General features: G+C 39.0%; 1 protein-coding gene across 1 annotated transcript in view; it reads right to left on the bottom strand.

The window, feature by feature from the left end:
* Nucleotides 1–272: 272 nt before the first annotated feature.
* The window catches only part of LOC129101346 (protein yippee-like 1), a 29,315-nt gene continuing 9,823 nt past the window's right edge, over nucleotides 273–19,764 (bottom strand). The window contains exons 3-5 of the mRNA XM_054611127.1: nucleotides 9,562–9,605; nucleotides 6,832–6,940; nucleotides 273–2,515 (exon numbers count right to left, since the gene is read on the bottom strand). Of these exons, the coding sequence (XP_054467102.1) occupies nucleotides 2,426–2,515; nucleotides 6,832–6,940; nucleotides 9,562–9,605 (243 nt within the window). The 3' untranslated portion in view covers nucleotides 273–2,425. The remainder of the gene's footprint in view (nucleotides 2,516–6,831; nucleotides 6,941–9,561; nucleotides 9,606–19,764) is intronic.

Genomic DNA, 19,764 nt, shown 5'->3' with positions numbered 1-19,764 from the left:
CCAGTAGAAATACGTATAAAACCTTAAATATGTTACTTTATGTACAAAAACTGTAACACGGGCCAATATCTCAGCTGTTTATGTCTTTATATTTTCAAGTAGGTATCACTGCTAACTAACATGGGTTTGCATTGTCATCGTTTTTTTTAGGATAAAAGGTCGTGTGATCTGACTGACCTCGCCGGCAAAGTAATCAATCACTGCTGATTTTTAAATCTCTCCAATCTCCACGTTGCCCCACCTCCACCTGCTACCATCTTTTTTTTTTTTTTTTTTTTTTTTTTTCAAGCCTCGGGCGTCCCCACGTTCCAAACCTCCTCCTCTATGCTTTACTCTGAGAAATAATATACTGAATATCAATCTGATTTTGCACCTCTAAATCTTAATGTAGAAAATATAAGCGTGTATGTATACCAAGTCTCTGTTGTCCCAGGAAACAAAAGAAAAAAGGGAAGAGCTCTATGAGGATTTTGGTGAAGAACGTTATTTTTGAGGGCCACTTTGAACCAGAAAGAGGGGTGGGGGGGGGAAGACACATCGGTTCACACATAGGTTTTTCTTTTCCCGGAGTTATGCACTGCACAACAGAAAATAAGAGGGGAGGCTGTTCATGTTTTTGAAGAGGCACAAGATTCATACGGCTTAGAGGCAAATAACAAAGAGACGATTCATACGCTCTAAGAGAGAGAGAGAGAGAGAGAGAGAGACGGGTAAGCGCGTAAAGTGCAAAAGACCTACGAGAGAGGGAAGGAAATGGCGGAGATTTCTACGGTAGCAGCAAAGAATTATCGAAAAACTACACTTTTCTCAAGCAAAAAACTGAAAGGAAAAGCAGAGTTTGTCGATATAATTTAAATAAAACCGAATCATCCAGAAGCATCTGACTACAGTCGTAAACGGAGACGCTCAAACCGTCCAGGTCAAACTTTCTTTCCGTCTCCAACAATCTGTCGTTTATCTGTGAGAAGGCAATTAAAAAATATAAAAAATAAACAGACAAGCGCGACCAAACTTTTTGCCTCTAAACTGAGATGAACCAAAGGCCTCTGCAAAGTGCAAACGAAGTAGCATCGTTCAAGTATAGTCACTGTGTAATGGGTGACCACACACACACACGCACACACACACACACACAATGCATATATACACACAGTCATATGCATATATACATATGTGCATGACAGCAAATATATATTCAGAATCCATGTTCCATTATCTACATACTACGAACATTTTCATAGTATTTTATGGATATGTCATCGTAGTATGCGTGTTTATATATATACTCATATGTAGTTGTGTCTCTTGTTTCGTTACTAGACGATGGAATAATACAGTCTGCCTTAATGCTTTATGACACGTGGCCACTGATGTCGGGTTCTCCAGTCTAGAAACTATTTCTGCTCCTTTTCAGGTCTTCTTCTCTTGCTGCAAAATGGGACCAGCCACTATCGCACTTAGCCAAACACTACATGTATTTATATATCTATATAGTAATTATATATATATGTTTATATATCCATTTATGTCCAACAAATAGGTGCTGCTTTCAATGCTTTTTGGGTGCTGAAAAAGTACCACAATGGGGGGAAATTAAGAAGATTCACAAGAAAGAAGAAGAAAAAAAGATAAAAAAACAGAAGAAAATTCTGAAATAAAATCCTACACTAACGCAATCCCATCCTTTGCCACTTTTTTTTGTTTTTAAAAAGCAAGATGCTGCTACATATTTGTAACTACGATAAACTCCCTTTCCCCTCCGCTCCTCACTCGTCCCTGATTGCTCATTTGGACATTAGCAAAGAAAAGCATGCTCAGCTATAGGCAGAGATACAACAACATCAACAACAACAAGAAGAGAACATAAACAGATTTGACAGGGAAATAAAATGCTAACCAGTAACATCCATCTGCCATCAAACCAAAACCTTACCAAACCCAGAAGTTAAAACTAAAGCAAATAACATTAAAAATCATAATATTCATCATCCGTCTCGCTGGGTGGGCGAAATAAAGAAAACCATGTCCCCATCGGTGAAGTCTTTCTCCTTTTTCGCATAGTGGTCGCCGTGACACCACAATCACTTGCTAGCGTGGTTTCGGTGGGGGGTGAGAGTGAGCGGGGGGGGGGGTCAAACCCAAAAAGCTCCGGCGCTGCGAAGGAGAACACATAATCTTTAAAGTAACGACAGGACTCCTGTGACGTGAATTTTCAACAGTTACTCCGCTTCCTCGTCGTTTTTTTTATGCTTTTTCTTCTTTAATGTCATTTGTTCTGTTCGGTTTCACGATGGGTGGGGTGTGCACGTGAAGGAGGCGAGAGGGTGGAGGGTTGGTGGATTTGGGAGGTGGGGTGGCCGATGATCGTCGCTCCACGCAGTTCAATAAAGAGCATTCCAAGGTCAGAAAACGAAAAAGTTGAGCGTCACTCCCATCCATTGTCCTTGATCATGTGAGCCAGCTCGATGATGAACTTTCCTTCTTTGTACTTTTGACTGCTTTCAAACGCGTGTTCCTGCAACAAAAAAAAGACAGAGAGAAAAAGTTTAGTCACAAGCAATGGTGGAATGTAACCCAAGTAAAGTCAAAAGTAACTTTATAAAGTCACAAAGTAACGAACAAAGTAACGCACTACAAAATAACAACAAAATAACAAAGTAACGTCACAAAAGTAGCGTTTAAGTAACGTGAAAAAGATTGTAACGTCACAAAGTAACGTCACAAAGTAACGCTTTATAAAGTAACGTCACAAAGTAACGTCACAAACGTCAAAGTAACGTCACAAAGCAACGTCACAAAGTAACGTACAAAGTAACGTCACAAAATAACAAAGTAACGTACAAAATAACAAAGTAACGTCACAAAGCGACGTCACAAAGTAACGTACAAAGTAACGTCAAAGTAACGTACAAAGCAACGTCACAAAGTAACGAACAAAGTAAAAGTAACAAAGTAACGTTAAAATAACAAAGTAACGAACAAAGTAACGTCAACAAAGTAACGTCAAAAGTAACGTCACAAAGTAACGTTACAAAGTAACGTCACAAAAGTAACGTTAACAAAGTACAAAGTAACGAACAAAGTAACGAACAAAATAACAAAGTAACGTCACAAAGTAACGAACAAAGTAACGAACAAAGTAACGAACAAAGTAACGAACAAAGTAACGAACAAAGTAACAAAGTAACGTCACAAAGCGACGTCACAAAGTAACGTCACAAGTAACGTACAAAGCAACGTACAAAGCAACGTACAAAGTAACGTCAAAGTAACGTCAAAGTAACGTACTAAGCAACCTAAAAAGCAACGTACTAAGCAACCTAAAAAGTAACGTCACAAAGTAACGTCACAAAGTAACGTTATAAAGTCACAAAGTAACGTTATAAAGTCACAAAGTAACGTTATAAAGTCACAAAGTAACGAACAAAGTAACAAAGTAACGTCACAAAGTAACATCACAAAGTAACGTCACAAAGTAACGTTATAAAGTCAAAAGTAACAAAGTAACGTCAAAGTAACGTCAAAAAGTAACGTCACAAAGTAACGTCACAAAGTAACGTCACAAAGTAACGTCACAAAGTAACGTCACAAAGTAACGTCACAAAGTAACGTTATAAAGTCACAAAGTAACGAACAAAGTAACGAACAAAGTAACGAACAAAATAACGAAAAAATAACAAAGTAACATCACAAAGTAACATCACAAAGTAACATCACAAAGTAACGTTATAAAGTCACAAAGTAACGAACAAAGTAACGAACAAAGTAACGAACAAAGTAAAGTAACGTCACAAAGTAACGTCACAAAGTAACGTTCAAAGTAACGTCAAAAGTAACGTCACAAAGTAACAAAATAACAAAAAGTAACGTCAAAATAAAAAGTAACGTCACAAAGTAACGTCACAAAGTAACGTACAAAGTAACGTTAAAAGTAACGTCACAAAGTAACGTCACAAAGTAACGTCACAAAGTAACGTTATAAAGTCACAAAGTAACGAACAAAGTAACGTCACAAAGTAACGAACAAAATAACAAAGTAACGTCACAAAGTAACGTCACAAAGTAACGTCACAAAGTAACGTCAAAGTAACGTACAAAGTAACGTACAAAGCAACGTACAAAGCAACGTACAAAGTAACAAAGTACAAAGTAACGTTATAAAAAAAATAACGAACAAAATAACAAAGTAACGTCACAAAGTAACGTCACAAAGTAACGTCACAAAGTAACATCACAAAGTAACGTCACAAAGTAACGTCACAAAGTAACGTTATAAAGTCACAAAGTAACGAACAAAGTAACGAACAAAATAACAAAGTAACGTCACAAAGTAACGTCACAAAGTAACGTCACAAAGTAACGTCACAAAGTAACGTCACAAAGTAACGTCACAAAGTAACGTTATAAAGTCACAAAGTAACGAACAAAGTAACGAACAAAATAACAAAGTAACGTCACAAAGTAACGTAACAAAAAGTAACGTCACAAAGTAACGTCACAAAGTAACGAACAAAGTAACGTTAAAGTAACGTAACACAAAATAACAAAGTAACAACAAAGTAACGTCACAAAGTAACATCACAAAGTAACGTTATAAAGTCACAAAGTAACGTCACAAAGTAACGTCACAAAGTAAATAACGTTAAAAAAGTAACGAACAAAGTAACGCAAAGTAACAAAGTAACGAACAAAGTAACGTAACGTCACAAAGTAACGTCACAAAGTAACATCACAAAGTAACGTCACAAAGTAACGTTATAAAGTCACAAAAACGTAACGTACAAAGTAACGTACAAAGTAAAAGTCAAAAGTAACGTAAAGCAACAAAGTAAAGCAACCTAACAAAGTAACGTCAAAAGTAACGTCAAAGTAACGCAAAGTAAAGTAACGTCACAAAGTAACGTCACAAAGTAACGTTATAAAGTCACAAAGTAACGAACAAAGTAACGTCACAAAGTAACGTAACATACAAAGTAACGTTACAAAGTAACGTAAAAGTCACAAAAAGTAACGTCACAAAGTAACGTCACAAAGTAACGTCACAAAGTAACGTCATAAAGTAACAAAGTAACGTCACAAAGTAACACAAAGTAACAAAAGTAACGAACAAAGTAACAAAGTAACGTCAACAAAGTAACGTCACAAAGTAACGTCACAAAGTAACAAAGTAACGTCAAAAAGTAACGTCACAAAGTAACGTCACAAAGTAACGTCACAAAGTAACGTCACAAAGTAACACACAAAGTAACGAACAAAGTAACGAACAAAGTAACGAACAAAATAAAAGTAACGTCACAAAGTAACATCACAAAGTAACGTCACAAAGTAACGTCACAAAGTAACGTTATAAAGTCACAAAGTAACGTCACAAAGTAACGTCACAAAGTAACAAAAGTAACACAAAGTCAAAATAAAGTAACGTCACAAAGTCACAAAGTAACACAAAGTAATGTCACAAAGTAATGTTATAAAGTCACAAAGTAACGTCACAAAGTAACAAAGTAACGTATAAAGTCACAAAGTCACAAAGTAACGAACAAAGTAACGAACAAAATAACGTCACAAAGTCACAAAGTAACGAACAAAGTAACGAACAAAGTAACAAAGTAACGTCACAAAGTAACATCACAAAGTAACGTCACAAAGTAACGTCACAAAGTAACGTTATAAAGTCACAAAGTAACGAACAAAGTAACGAACAAAGTAACGAACAAAGTAACGAACAAAGTAACAAAGTAACGTCACAAAGTAACGTCACAAAGTAACAAAGTAACGAACAAAGTAACGAACAAAATAACAAAGTAACGTCACAAAGTAACGTCACAAAGTAACAAAGTAACGTTATAAAGTCACAAAGTAACGAACAAAGTAACGAACAAAGTAACGAACAAAGTAACGAACAAAGTAACGAACAAAGTAACGAACAAAGTAACGAACAAAGTAACGTCTCAAAGTAACGTCTCAAAGTAACGTCTCAAAGTAACGTCACAAAGTAACGTCTGTTACTGTATGTATCATAATACATTACGTAAATAACACAGCAGTTCATTTTTGAGTCAAATAAATATGCTCACATTTATTCATCTGGCCTCAACATTATCTGAGAAAAACAGGAAGTTTAGAGACGCAGAGAATAACTGAAACTAAAACTTTCCTCCAGTGACCGAATCAGCTCTTTAAAAATGTCTTAACTTCCTGTCACACATCTCCTGAAGTGCTGCATGATTTCCGGCGTGCATCCCCGTCCTGCCGAGCTCGAGGAGAATCAGGATGTCGACGTTGGTCTGTGTCTTTGATTGTTGGCTCAGCCTGCTTTGACTTGTAAACCAGCTCCGCTCTGCTTTGCTTGCAGGGCTTTTTCTGAGACTCTAATTGTTTTTTTGTCACTGAAAGGAGCGGCTTTGAGTGAATCCCTGTCTTATACTTTGTTCAGTTATTTTACACCCTTCCATAGTCGTCTCAGATAATTACCGAGACAAGCCTCTTCAAAACGGCCTGACATTTAATCACTGTAGACTCTCAGAGGTACCAGTCTGTCTGCAGCCAACCTTTCGGCACTGTAATTATCTTGTGCGCTAGGAGACAAAAGAGTTCTCGATCTCTGAGCCTAAACAACCCTGAGCTAAAAAAGAAAAAAAAGAAGACACCACGGCTTTAAGAAGCAATCTTTAATGAGAGCAGCCTTGTTCCTTTGACCTGCAACGGCATAATTTGTCTCGCTAGCCGAGAAACCACATAGTTGCACAACAAACACGGGCATTAAGTGGTGCATCGAGACACATTAAGACGGGGAAGTGAAAGGAGCTCGGGTGAAAGTTTAAGGACACTTACATATTTCCAGCCCAGCGTGGTTTTACAGTTTTCACAGTAGATATCCGCCACAGCATGTAAACCTGTGAGGAGAACCCGCTCCTCGGCTGGCCCGCAGCCGACATTCACCCTGCAGGGGAGACAGGAAGTGGAGAAAAGGCCACGGAGGTCATGGTGAGCAGCAGAAGAAGAAGAGCTCAAATCTCTTCAACTTAAAGTAACAGCAGTGCTCAAGTATCCAAAGTATCCACATCAAAGTGAACTTGCATGTTGATGTATTAATCATTCAAAATTATCAATATTGGACACTAAAAAGTCAAGACAATTCCCCAAACTGGAGATACTAATATGAAATTTCTCTAAATATAAGATATTAGGTTTTTCAGACATGAGATTTGACCAAATATAAGTTATTTCTTGCACTGAATACAGATAACAAATTGCAAATTGTCAAAAATACATTGACATCAAGCTTAAAAAACAAAACAAAGCCACATTGCTTTGTTCTAAGAAATGAACTTATGGAGATATTTCTTTAACTGACAACACTGATATTTTCTTAGTTTATCTCATATATCTTCAGATACGTTTATTGGAGGAAATACTACTCAATACTTCAAAACTGTACTGAACTACAGAACTAAAGAAGAAAATACTTATTTGCTCAGACAAATCTATTGTTTTCTTTTCCCTGTCAACATTTCACCACTCCCTCCAAGTAAACACAGTGTTGCTGATTAGCTTTTAATTAAAGGAAATGCCACAGGCAAATAAACAATCATTTCATGTAACCAAGCTACATGTAGACGTCTGCAAAAATTTCATTTTCCCACCAAATGCGTCTGTTTAGGCTTAAATGTCCTTTTTACCCGCAAAGCACCATAAACATTTCTCGCTGGGTTTCGGTTGCTTTCACATTTGGCATGATTGTGAATAATTTATTTGGACTATGGAGTCTGTAGAGTGCTTATTTGGTTCAATTCAGAGTCGGGCGGCACAAAGCAGCTGCACCGTGACGGGGCTCTGTGTGGTTCATGAAGACCGAGAGCAGAGACCCAAAAACTAACCAAGCAGGAAATAAACCACAAAGAAATGGCTCATGGGTTTAAAGCGATGGATGTTAACCAGCAGCTGCTGCAGCATCGACTGACAGGAATGTTTTTTTAGATGTCTAGGTAACTTATAACCAGTTATTATTATCTACGACAGGAGGATTATGCGACGGCTCGTGTGTGTGTGTGTATCCGTGTGCGAGTGACTGTGCACATATGTGTCTGTCCGCGGCTGATCTCGAATTCTACTGCAGGAAACTGCATAATATTTTGGGTGGTCAGTTATTGCTGCATACACAAACATCTCTCGTGGTTACAGTGGCTCCTACTTTCTCCAAAAAACGTTGTTTCCTGTCTTGTACCGTCACTGACTACTTTTAACCCCTCCCCCCAGTCTGTACGGGCCACAGGTGAAAACACAGCTGAGTGCATCACCAACCCCCCGCCACTACTCTGCGTCTAAAGACACTGAGTGGGAAAACAGTTTGCTCAGTTATATTGTGTTGGAAGGTTTGTTCTGCTAACCGCTAACAGCTAACAGAGGTACCAGTACACGCACTGCTGAGTACGTCGCTGCTACTGGGACCGCTTGGTGAATTTTATTTTGTTTTGAAAAGATTGTATGACGTGACTTATACAACAACTTTGAGACAGTTGCTTGCACAAATCACCGCTTGTTCTTGAGTGTGATCTGCACTCTTCTGAGTGCACCTCTCTAGTTTTAAGGACCCGATTCACATTAAAATATAGTCATTTAATTGCTGTTGAAACATTTATATGTAAACTGGAACTCAGCCCAGTTTTAACCTAAATGCTTCAGGGTCTTTTGACCTTTAAATCACCACATAAGTGCTTACTGGGTGTAGTTGGCAGAGACTGGGATCAGACTGGTTTTGACTCCCTGTAACGCTGACATTCTTGCGACATTTAATGCTATGAGCATTTTCCCCAAAATGATGGTAGTATGAATGTTATTTTCTGAACCCATGAACAGATCAAGAAATCCTTTCCAGCTCCAACTAAGAGAGTTGGTTTATTTAAAGCATGCTGTGGTCCCGTCTTCTTTTATTTCTAGGAGGATGTTCGAAAAGGGGAGCTTTACTCACTTTATAAAGTATTTCATTGATTTTTGTTCCAACACAAGAGTGTTTATATGGGACAGGTGGAATCTGGACAAAAGCCTCTGCCTAATGTATCTTAATGCGTTTGTTGGAACGGATAATTGAATATAACTACTGGGAATAATTTCTGTGGTGCTGGATGTGATCTTTACCTGTGTAAACCCCTTGTTTTCCCCCTTTTTTGGGCTAGTAAAGGCGCTTGTGGCTCCACCTGCCTGTGCATTGTTCTCAATTTTGTGCATGTGTGTTAAAACACAATTTTTAACGTACGTGTGCAGTCATCGTGGCAGCAACGGACAACAGCTGCACAGAAAACAAGAGGTGAAACAAGTGTGAAAGCAAAGCAGTAGGTTTAAGGTGAAGAAGGGACGCTTGAGCTCTTGTTTGAATTAAAACAAACGCACCCAGTGGTTTTAAAACTCCATCTAACAAATAAGCTTATTTTCTTACTTTAATTTACAAGCCCCAGAAAACTTTTAGATTAAACCAAATGTATAAAAAGAGTTTAAAAAAAAGCAGTTTTTAACTCTGGAGAAGAAGAAAAAAAGATGAATTGTAGGTTTGAGTCTCATACTTACACTGAATTAAACAGATAGGCTCTTCCTTGACTGCCTTGAAATGACTGAAACGAGAAAAAGAGAAAAAAAATAATGTAAGTTGACGACACAGAGCTGCACCACACCGCTGAGTACAAGAATGTCAGCAACCGACGCCCCGGGGTGCTTTACTCCCAGGTACTGCTGTGCATACTTGTTCTTCCACCTTGTCCAGGTGGAGGACAAGGTGGAAAGAAATAACAAAAGTCTGAGCACATCCATCATTAATGACAAGAGAGGAGTTGTTTTTGGACTCTTAATTCCTCGTTAGTAATTGTTACATCAGAGCAGCAAACATGAACTCAAACTATACACGTCATACTTCATTTTCGGCTAAATATTTACAAGACAACTATGTAAAGAGCTTGGTGCTGTGCGCATTTAGAGGAAATACAGGTGGAGAGTTGTTTGCTTTGAATCAAGTTAGTTACCACAATTAATGGGATTACATAAAATCTAGATAGAAATCCACCAAGAGACACATTTTTGCCCTGGGGTTTTCCCTGCTGATAACTCTGTGTTTGCAGAACAACACAGCAGCTGTTAAAGCAGCGTCCAACAGCTGATGGAAGAAGACACTTTAACGCCTGAACAACAACAAATATCAATAAATATCCGCCGTGATACAGTTCAGTTATGTAAACTGTACACACACACACCGCTGGTTATGATACTGAGCAGTGAACTAATGATTTAAAACATTCCTGTTAACCCCGAAGAGAATAAATGCTGAAAACCTGTGAGATTGAATTCATGGAGGAATAAGTTATGTGTTAAAAGGTCCCCTGTGGAGTTTTCTTCTCAACAAATACTAAAAACAGTGTGTCTCTGTGTGTGTGTGTGTGTGTGTGTGTGTGTGTGTGTGTGTGTGTGTGTGTGTGTGTGTGTGTGTGTGTGTGTGTGTGTGTGTGTGTGTCCTTGAGGCACAACAAACATATTTAATGCATTTCCTTCCAATTGAGGCTGTATATCTCTGCAGATCAACGCAAAAACAAGGTGTTATGTTGCTTTTTTTTGTACGTTTCTTCATGTGTTATGTCTATCTTATTCACTTATACATGACCCATAATGTAATGTTTTGTTGCCATAAGCACAAGTAGGTACGTAGGAGAATACTACGACAATATAAAAAAGTAACCTGATGAAGGTCTATATACCAAAACGGTTTCACTAAATATCTCTTAATGCATGTGAAGAAGACAGTATGTTTTTATGAAAAATAGAAATTTGGACTGAGAGACAATTTAGTGGCAGAAGACAGGATTTATCTGAGACTCTGATATATTTGCTTCCAGCTACACATTTGCATGGCAAACAAATGTATCCTGCTTTCCTCTGAAGTGGAAGTGAATGCTGTGTTCCTGCATTTTCAAACACAAGACCTGTAGGAGAGGTATAGCAGGATGTGAAAAGACTCCCAACAAAGCCGAACAAATAAGCACAAAAAATTGCAGAACATTTTCCAGAGAAACAGATTTATATGAGATTACTGGTTTTACGGATCGATATGAAAAGCTGCCGTTAGAAAAAGGCAACAGGTCAAAGACTGATAAATAAAATAGCAGCAACAGACAAAAAGAAATTCCACAAATATGAAACTTAAATATTCTGCTGGTAACAAAGACAGACAGGAAGAACTGCAAGAGTTTCATTGGAAAGTTTGAAAAATTCCCACGATTCGGAAAAAAAGTTCACCACTGTAAAATCTTGGCTACTTTTTATCTATGAATATCATCTGCACATTTTAAAATGAAGCAGTTTTTTTCAACCCTTTTTTCTTTCCTGCCTTTTCCAAACTAAACCTGAAGAATTGCTTCAATCACATACATGAAAGATAATAATCAGACGCTAAATCAATCATGTATTCGTGATGAACGTAGTAGGTTAAAAATGTAAATCTGTCTTTACATATAAATATCCTGCCGCTGAGTCCACGCATGACGTTTACCGTGCTTTAATGTGAACTCAGGGCGGTAAAGCCGTCACACTGGGTGACGGCAGAACCTTCCTCTCCCCTCGGCCGCCTCGTCATCCTCGGCCTGCAGACAGCAGAGCCAATCGGCTTTGCTTTTTCCATTGCAAATGAGTGTGGCAGATAAGTTTGTGGCTGCGGTCGAGGGCGCTGAGCTAATACTCTCTAATAGGAGCACCAGCTGCCTCCTCCTCCTCCTCCTCCTCCACTGACCACCACCACCACCATCGAGGCTCAGGGGAAGATTCATCAGCTGCCCGAGTGTTGAACATTTGTCAAAACTTGCAACGTTGTATTTCAGATAACTGGAGTTTGGTTTGGAACTGATTCAAGAACAATATTTTAAAATCTCTGCCCCCCTCCTTTGGTCTCCGTGGGTGTTGATGTCTCATTGTTACATCCTCCGAGGCTCATTGTTTGTGTTTGAAGTGAAGTCTGCACACACGTACAGTCCGGAGCCACAAGACATGTGACCTTTAGCTGCGAGAGGGAACTAGGTCGGTCCCCGTGGAGCAAACAACAGGCTCCTCTCCACAGTGTTTATGGTCCGGGGAAGGGAGGTTACCCCATGTGACAAGAGCTGGGTGTCATATCTGCACTTCACTGTGGCCCAGACAACAACTCAACCACTGGCACATAAAACAAGTGGACGGCTCCGTCTCTCGCTGCCCTTATCTGTTTCCCACAGTCTATTTTTACTTTGGCAGCGTTTTGGTCTCCCTTTTGGAGCTGCTGTGAGCTTTTATTTTACTGTCGATCACCAGGGCGACAAGAAACATCAGGATGCTCGTCACAAAACCCTGTTAAGAATCTAGAACTGCAAAAATCCTACAAAGATCAGTAGAGAAAGAAAAGCATTTGGGTTGTGGTTTTTTTTTCCCCCAATGCAGACAGTAGCCAGACAGATTTTGGGGCTGCACTAAACCCTCCAGACTCTCAACAACAATCCTATTAGACGGGATCCTGCAAGGTTTGTCTCCAGCATGTACGTGTGCAGAGGGAATCATTTGCAGACGGGAAGGACTCCCACAGGTTGTTTATTTTGCCGTTTAATAAAACATGAGCATGAACGTTGCGTGTGGTTACCAACTGTTTTTATTTATTTATCTTAAGCTGCTGCAGTTTCATTTGTTTTTAAAAAGCTTGATCCTAACAAATAAATTCTATAAAGCAAATCTCAAAATCCCTGAATCCCTCTCGACCACTGGGATTGAAGGGAACAATACCTCAAACAGAGAGAAATCCTCTCCTTCAGCCAAACACACAAAAAACAAATCCGCCCCCCGACGGGCTGAAATGCTTCATCTGCAGAGAGCAGCGAGTTGGTTCTTTAACGGTCACAACGGCAGACAAACTGCATCTGAATTCACCAGATTTCACGAAAAAAAGGGATTAACAAACCTGCTAAAGTCGATTTTAACCATCTGTCTCAGCAGATACCCGGCTGTGGTAGGTGAGGGTTCAACTCCAACTGAAACCCCAAAAAACCTTTATCAAAACTCAATTTTGGGAACGTCTGATCTTTACAAGCTAACACATACTTTCATCTAAAATACATATATACGAAAGTATTGTTACACGTTGGCAAACATTTAAGCCATTTCAAAAGGCTCAATCCTTCTTGACAATGTGTATAATTCACAGACATACTTTACTAGACTATTGTACAGAAACACACCAAGAGAGTTTTATCCAACATTCAAAAACTCTACATCAGCTGATCATAACTGAAAATACGCTGCATAGTACGTCCTGATGTTTTGTCCTAACCACTTTTTTGGGGGGGGAAATGTTGGAGGGAAAGGAAAGATGTGAAGAAGTAAGTTCAAAAGTACCTAATTACACAGGTCTGCCGTGACGCTGCTGCAAGGGATTGTGGGACAGCATTATCTATTTTCCTTTGGTACAAGGACGGTCTAGATAAATCACCTTGTTTCTATTTGATCGCAGCCCTCTTCTATGTTTTCTGATGTAAACAAACTAATGAACCGCTGCGTATGTAGATACAAACAGCTCATTCTAAGCTCACCAAAACACAACAATTCTTATTTTTGGATAGTTAAATTTGCCCCTTAAATGTTACACAATGGCTCTTTAAGAGTAAAATATCCTTTGTTTTGATCAACACACACCATACAAAAAGAATGAGCACCAGTACAGCTGAAAAACAATATATTGTAATTTCAATCCAGTAAATACTTGAGATATTTCACTCTGCATTTAAGTGGAGGGCCGATTGACTTGCATCTCTAGAGCCCCTCTGCTAGTTCTGCTGATATATAGTTTAATAAAAGCTGGCTAACCTTGAATACACTTGGTTTAATTATAAAAAAAAGAGAGGGAGAACGGTGACAAATTGACTGCTCCGCCTTACGTCAGTCCCATGTAAACCATCAGGGTCTTGGCAAACTTCCAGCTGGAAGAAAGAAAGAAAAACCCAAAAGGAAGTCTGTGTTTTAATGGCGAGGGGGAAAAAAAGTGTGATCAATCCATTAGAGCGGCTTCCATCAGCCTGATGGGTGGGCCGGAGCCAAGGTGCGGTATAAAACACTCGGCCCTCCTCCTCAGTATTCAGGCGCCGTCGTCCCGCTCCAGGACCGCCATCACTCTGCAGACCTCCGCTCTCACACCGATACCAGCACGGTTGTTCCTATCTTTTGACGGATGTAACCCACATCTGATAAAAATATGAACTGACGGCGATGTTGGAGAGATGCAGCGTGCTCGGGGTGACAACAGCAACGGATGTCAGATCAGATTTCAAGAAGGATGCGCCTTTTAGTTTCAGCATGTTTCGCTGGAAGGTGATTATGTTTTTACGCGTTGGCCTTCACGCTTACAGAGCATCGGCCAGTCGACTGTTAACTAGCTCGTGATTGTGTCAATCACAGCTGAGAAACTGAAGTCGGAAAGTGTGATTTATTCCCTCAGTAAACATTGTAAACATGACTTTATGGTCTCAATCTCTAGTTTCAAGTCTTCTTCAATACAGCATGATGTTCATTTAGTAAATGATGGTTCATTTAGAGTCAAACGGACCATAAAGCAGGGTATGCTTTAGGGCGGAGATACCTTGTGATTGACAGGTCGTTACCAGAACCGTTTACAGCGTCTATACGTCACTCCTCAGTCCAAATATGGTCACTTCTGTTCATTGGCTGCAAAAAGCCAATGAAGATGACGACGGCCAAGTTGCTGAACTAGAAGCTTCTAAACAACAGTCCAAAAACCAACGGATAATGCCACAATAACTACTTATATCTGTATCTATGGGCTGCAGTTAGACTGATAATAATCTAAGAAAAGGTGGTCTTGTGTTCTAAGTCTTTCCCAAAAACTTCTATGAAAGTTTCATTAGGCAATAAGCCAAGTATGTGCACTACTGCTGGCTGCTGAGCCTCAATAATTAAAGGTTTGTCAGGGAGTTTTACTGCGAGAAAAATCCTTTTTTTCCTGAAGCTTCCCATATTTAGTCTTCGTGGCTGAGAGGAGGGGGGTTGGAGTCTGAGCTTGCCATACTTCCTTCTGGCCCGTATGCTCAGGTTAATCCTCTCTTACTGGCCTGCTCCATCTGCATATTTTGCTCGCCGGCTGGCATGCCTCGAAGACTCTGCGCATAAGCTCTACGAGAGGAAACAGTATTTATTTTTTTTATTCCTGAATCAGGAGATTTCCAACACTCAAACTACAACTGTGGGGAGAAATCTGCCAGAACCTGCAGAGCTCCTTCACACACCTCCCTTTGTTGTTCGCATGGCCGGTTCACTGGTTCCCCCCCCTTTTTTTTTTTTTATACTCGTTGCACACTGGGAAAAAAAAGTTCATAAGAATCTCTGTGCTGGAGCGTCACTTCACAAATTTCACATGAGATGAATATCAAGCATGGACAAGGCGCGTGGCCATTGGCAGCACGTAGTGGAAAACACCAGACTAGGGTGTCATCTTCTCCTAAGTAACATAATCGGCTTAGAAGGGCTGATGCTGAGGACCGGTGATGCTGCCTGAAAACACGAACGCTAACGAGGTGTGGCAGCGAGTAGAGAGCTTATTAATAGATCTGCAAGCAGAAGGGTCACAATCAATGGACAGTACCAAGGACAATTTTGCTGAAACTGATTACTCTAACAAAAAAAACATTTTAAAAATGCCAAATATTCTCTAGATACAGCTTCTAAAATGACAGTTTGCTGGCTTTCTCTATTTATATGACTTTAAATTTAATATCTTTTGGTTTTGTACTGTCGGTCGCACAAAACAAACAATTTGAACGAGTCATAAAGAAATATTATATAATTTTATAGGGTTTTAAAGACTGAACATTTCCTTGAATAATCAGAATTTCAAGAATGAACATAATTCATAGTTTCAGCCCTAAAAGTAATTAAATTCAAGCTCAATGCAGCGGGTTATGTTTCACTATTGTACATTACATCAGACCTAACTCTTAACTCGTAAAAAACTGAAATAATTATTGAGCTTTTCCTGAATACTATTTGTTTGCAATCAAAAATTTGCATTTGAGAATTTTGTTAAGCTTGAAGGAAGTAACATGTTTTTAAAGGAAGTTTTGAAAAGTTTCTTTTTTTTATGTCACTTTTCTTACAAAAGTTTTTTTAATTTTTGGATGCCTTCCCTCACATTTCTCAGAGAAATAAAACAAATAAGGCTGCTTACTGTCCATACTGTGAGTTGAGACGTGAACTTTGATATGAACTTCACGCCATGAATGGTCTTCACTAAGAGGATGTATTTAAGACTGTAAGTATTGCACTCCATGATATTTTTGATTGTCCATTAAACTAACAGCTTTTTCAGATCAGATGTTAGACAGATACAGAAGCATGAAGAGTCAATGTATCAAGGCACTGAAGCAACATGTTTACTGTGTCAAACCTCCTGGACAAACGACACAGTCCAACTAAGATCCCTTAATTAAATCCACTTTATAATTAAAGTGGATTGTTTAGACTAATTAGGTCATTTGTCAAGAGTCACTGGATGGCTTTGGCCCAAGAAACCAGGAAACGTAACCCAACACTCGCTGCAGTGGTCTCTGAGTTTTTAGTGCTGAGCAGCTTTTATTATTTATTTTTCATAATCAATTAATGGACTTATTATTTGCTCAATTAATAGTTTTGTCTATAAAAACTCATAAAAGCTTTTTATATAGATTTATATTGATTGTTTTGTCCAATAAATAGCCCAAAAGTTGCACTGTCAAACTGATTTTGACTAATTTGAACACATTTGAAATCAGGATTTTTGGAAAAACTTTTTAAAAGAATACACAGATTTGAATCCAGTTACATACATATAACATTTCTGAGAAAGTGCAACCAAAGAGATAATTAAATATATATGATAAAAATGCTTTTTATTTAATGTTATTACCAACATTCTTGTTGACAATCCCATGGAACTGAGACACTTCGTACTTAGTGTTGACCTTGTGTTGCACAAAAAGACCAAAAAACAACAAATTGGATCAAAGAACGTACCTCAAAAACCTGTTCAATACAATGTGTTCGAATAATAACTGGAAATAATCAGTCTGAACTGAACTGATGTGTTTACGTTTCCTGCAAAAGTCTGCACAGCTGAGGCACAACGAGAAACACAAGCGGGAAAGCTAAGATTGCACCGAGGTGACACATTCACCAAAACTTCCTTGAAAGCCAACAGAGCAGATTACAAACTGGGAGTTCTGAGGTAAAAACATGCAGAGACAGTTTCACTAAAGCAGCCGTTTCCAAACTCTTAGTGGAATTATAATGGAGACGTTTGTCCCCCGACACACATTCATACATCTGGAAATCTAGTGACAACATGATGAAACAATGTTCTCATAAAGATGTGGCCTGAAGGTTTATATTTCATAAAAGTTAGAAACAACTATTCTTTATAACTGACTGAAAGACATGACCGAAAAGAAATGTAAAGCTCATTGCTGATCTGAATTAATATTAAAGATAAACACAAAGTAATAACGATCAAAAAGACAACCAACCTTCTTCTAATGACGTCACTGTGAAAGTCGCTTGTTGCAGAAATATTTGCATTTTATTTCGCACAACATTCTGAATTAATTTAATGTAAAAGGTCGTAGCAAAGGATGTGTTTGTATTGGTTGGGTTTTAAATATAGTTTTCTTCTTCTGTTTGAACGGCAGCTTGGTGTCATCTGAGTGCAAATACCAGATCCTCCACAAAACAAACACAAACACAACCCTCTCTATCCTGAAGCTAATAAATTAGTACGGCCTTACGTCAGACGACAGTAGAGTTTTAGTGCCTGTCCTATCTGCACAAACAGCAGGGGACAAAGGAAAACTAATTAAATAGCAATGTCTTCAGAATGAACCTCAATGTAAGACGGGTTGAATTGATGTAAGCAGAAACCACAAACCCAAACTGGCTCTTAATTTTAGCACTTCGGGGAACTCCCTGAGGCCACGTCCACACTAACCCGTTTTCAAATGAATCCGCATATCTTTTTCTGCGTTTGCACCGAGCGTCCACACTACACGGCGTTTTAGGGCACCGAAAACGAATAAGTTTGAAAACGCTCCCGAGGACGGATAACTTTGAAAACGCTGCGTTTTCATGATAGTGTGGATGACGGAAAACGAAGAAGTCCGAAAACGATGACGTAGGCACCGGCGTTCGCTATTTGATTGGTTCTTAGCAGTTATGACGTGTCATTCCCTGATTCGTCACCGCCTTACCACGTGACCCTTTTCCGGAAGAGAACAACAACAACAGCCTTGATACCGATCGACTAGCAGGTTAATTCAACATGGAGAATGTGGCATTTGTTACAAATGTTTGTACATAGATGTTCAAGCATATGGGGGACTTAGGACCCAGGGGAGCACAGGTGATGCATGGACACCCGGAGGGGATTCGAGGTTCTTTGGCTTCAGCTGGAATCAGCTGTTATCGGAACGGACTTCTGATGGACTTGTGTTGACCAAATGTATGGACCCATAATCTAGTGAACTTCGTTTAATGACTGTTCATTTAAAGTACATGTGCTATCTGTGTGGGAGAGACAGAGTTAGACCTGCAGTGTTGTAACTAAGCTTGAAAAATAAAACTTCTAAAAACTTCCACGAAATGTGTCTGTTTAGAGTTTATGGTGGAAGTTCTTAAGTATCAAGCACGACGAGTATCAAGAGTAGTGTAATCGTATTATCTGTAACCAAGCAACCAACGTACTTCCTGTTTACACCGGCACGTGCATGCCCAGTGTACGTGAATAGTCACGTGATATTCGTGATATTCGTTTTCAGGGGAGCAAGTCTGGACGCATTTCGAAAACGATACTGAAACGCATGTGTGGACGGAGATCTTAAAACGGGTTAATGTGGACATGGCCTGAGAAGCGACTACCGAACGGTAATAAATCACATTTATTTGTTTTTTCCCAGTTTGAAGCTCTCTGGTGCTACTGGTCCTCCAGCATTCCTGCTCCAGTGTCAGGTCTGAGGACAAAGTGACTCTAGTATAACAAACATTACACCCTTTAACATATTCAGCCTCTCCCACTGTGACTACAGCAGCACCGACGCCTCAGCTCGTAAATATTGAGCTCTCTAATTATTTGTCTTTCAGAAAGCATACGTCACTGAAGAAGACAAATATGGGAGCGCCTTGTAAACGTTTTAAGGGCATGGAGTTCCTGCAGTTGAAAATAGAGTTAAAGTAAATTAAAAGAATAGTCGGGAAGGAAAGCTAAAGTTTTATGAAGTAACTGGAAGATTCATTGATAAAGAAAATACTCAGTAGGTGCAGCAGTACAATACTAAAAATCTAACTTTTGCTTTTTGATTCTTATTTTTTTATGATTTCTCTTCTGTATGCATATATTCTATTTATATATTATTTAACAGCTGATTTTGTTGTCTTGTTTTTCCTCAAAACAACTCTTTTTCTCACGCACACTTTGAAATCACATCTTGCTGTGTGTGCGTTTTTGACTGTAAAGACTTTTTTTTGGTGTGAACTCTGTCATATGAATTAGTGGTGTTGTCTTCCTTCTTTCATGTCACGTCTCAAAACCAATGAACTTCCTGATTGCAAACAAGAGGATGTGAATCAAAAAGTGAAAAAACAACGATCAAAAAAAACAATCTAATGTCTCTAAACTTTCTAATTATTCTTGTGTTTCAGCTTAAAACCCCTCTTTTGCTAAACCCTTGATCATTTTAATTA

Source organism: Anoplopoma fimbria, chromosome 13 (genome assembly GCF_027596085.1).
Source record: "Anoplopoma fimbria isolate UVic2021 breed Golden Eagle Sablefish chromosome 13, Afim_UVic_2022, whole genome shotgun sequence".
NCBI lineage: Eukaryota > Metazoa > Chordata > Actinopteri > Perciformes > Anoplopomatidae > Anoplopoma > Anoplopoma fimbria.
The sequence above is the reverse complement of the archived record's forward strand: the minus strand, read 5'-3'. Positions and strand labels throughout refer to the sequence as shown.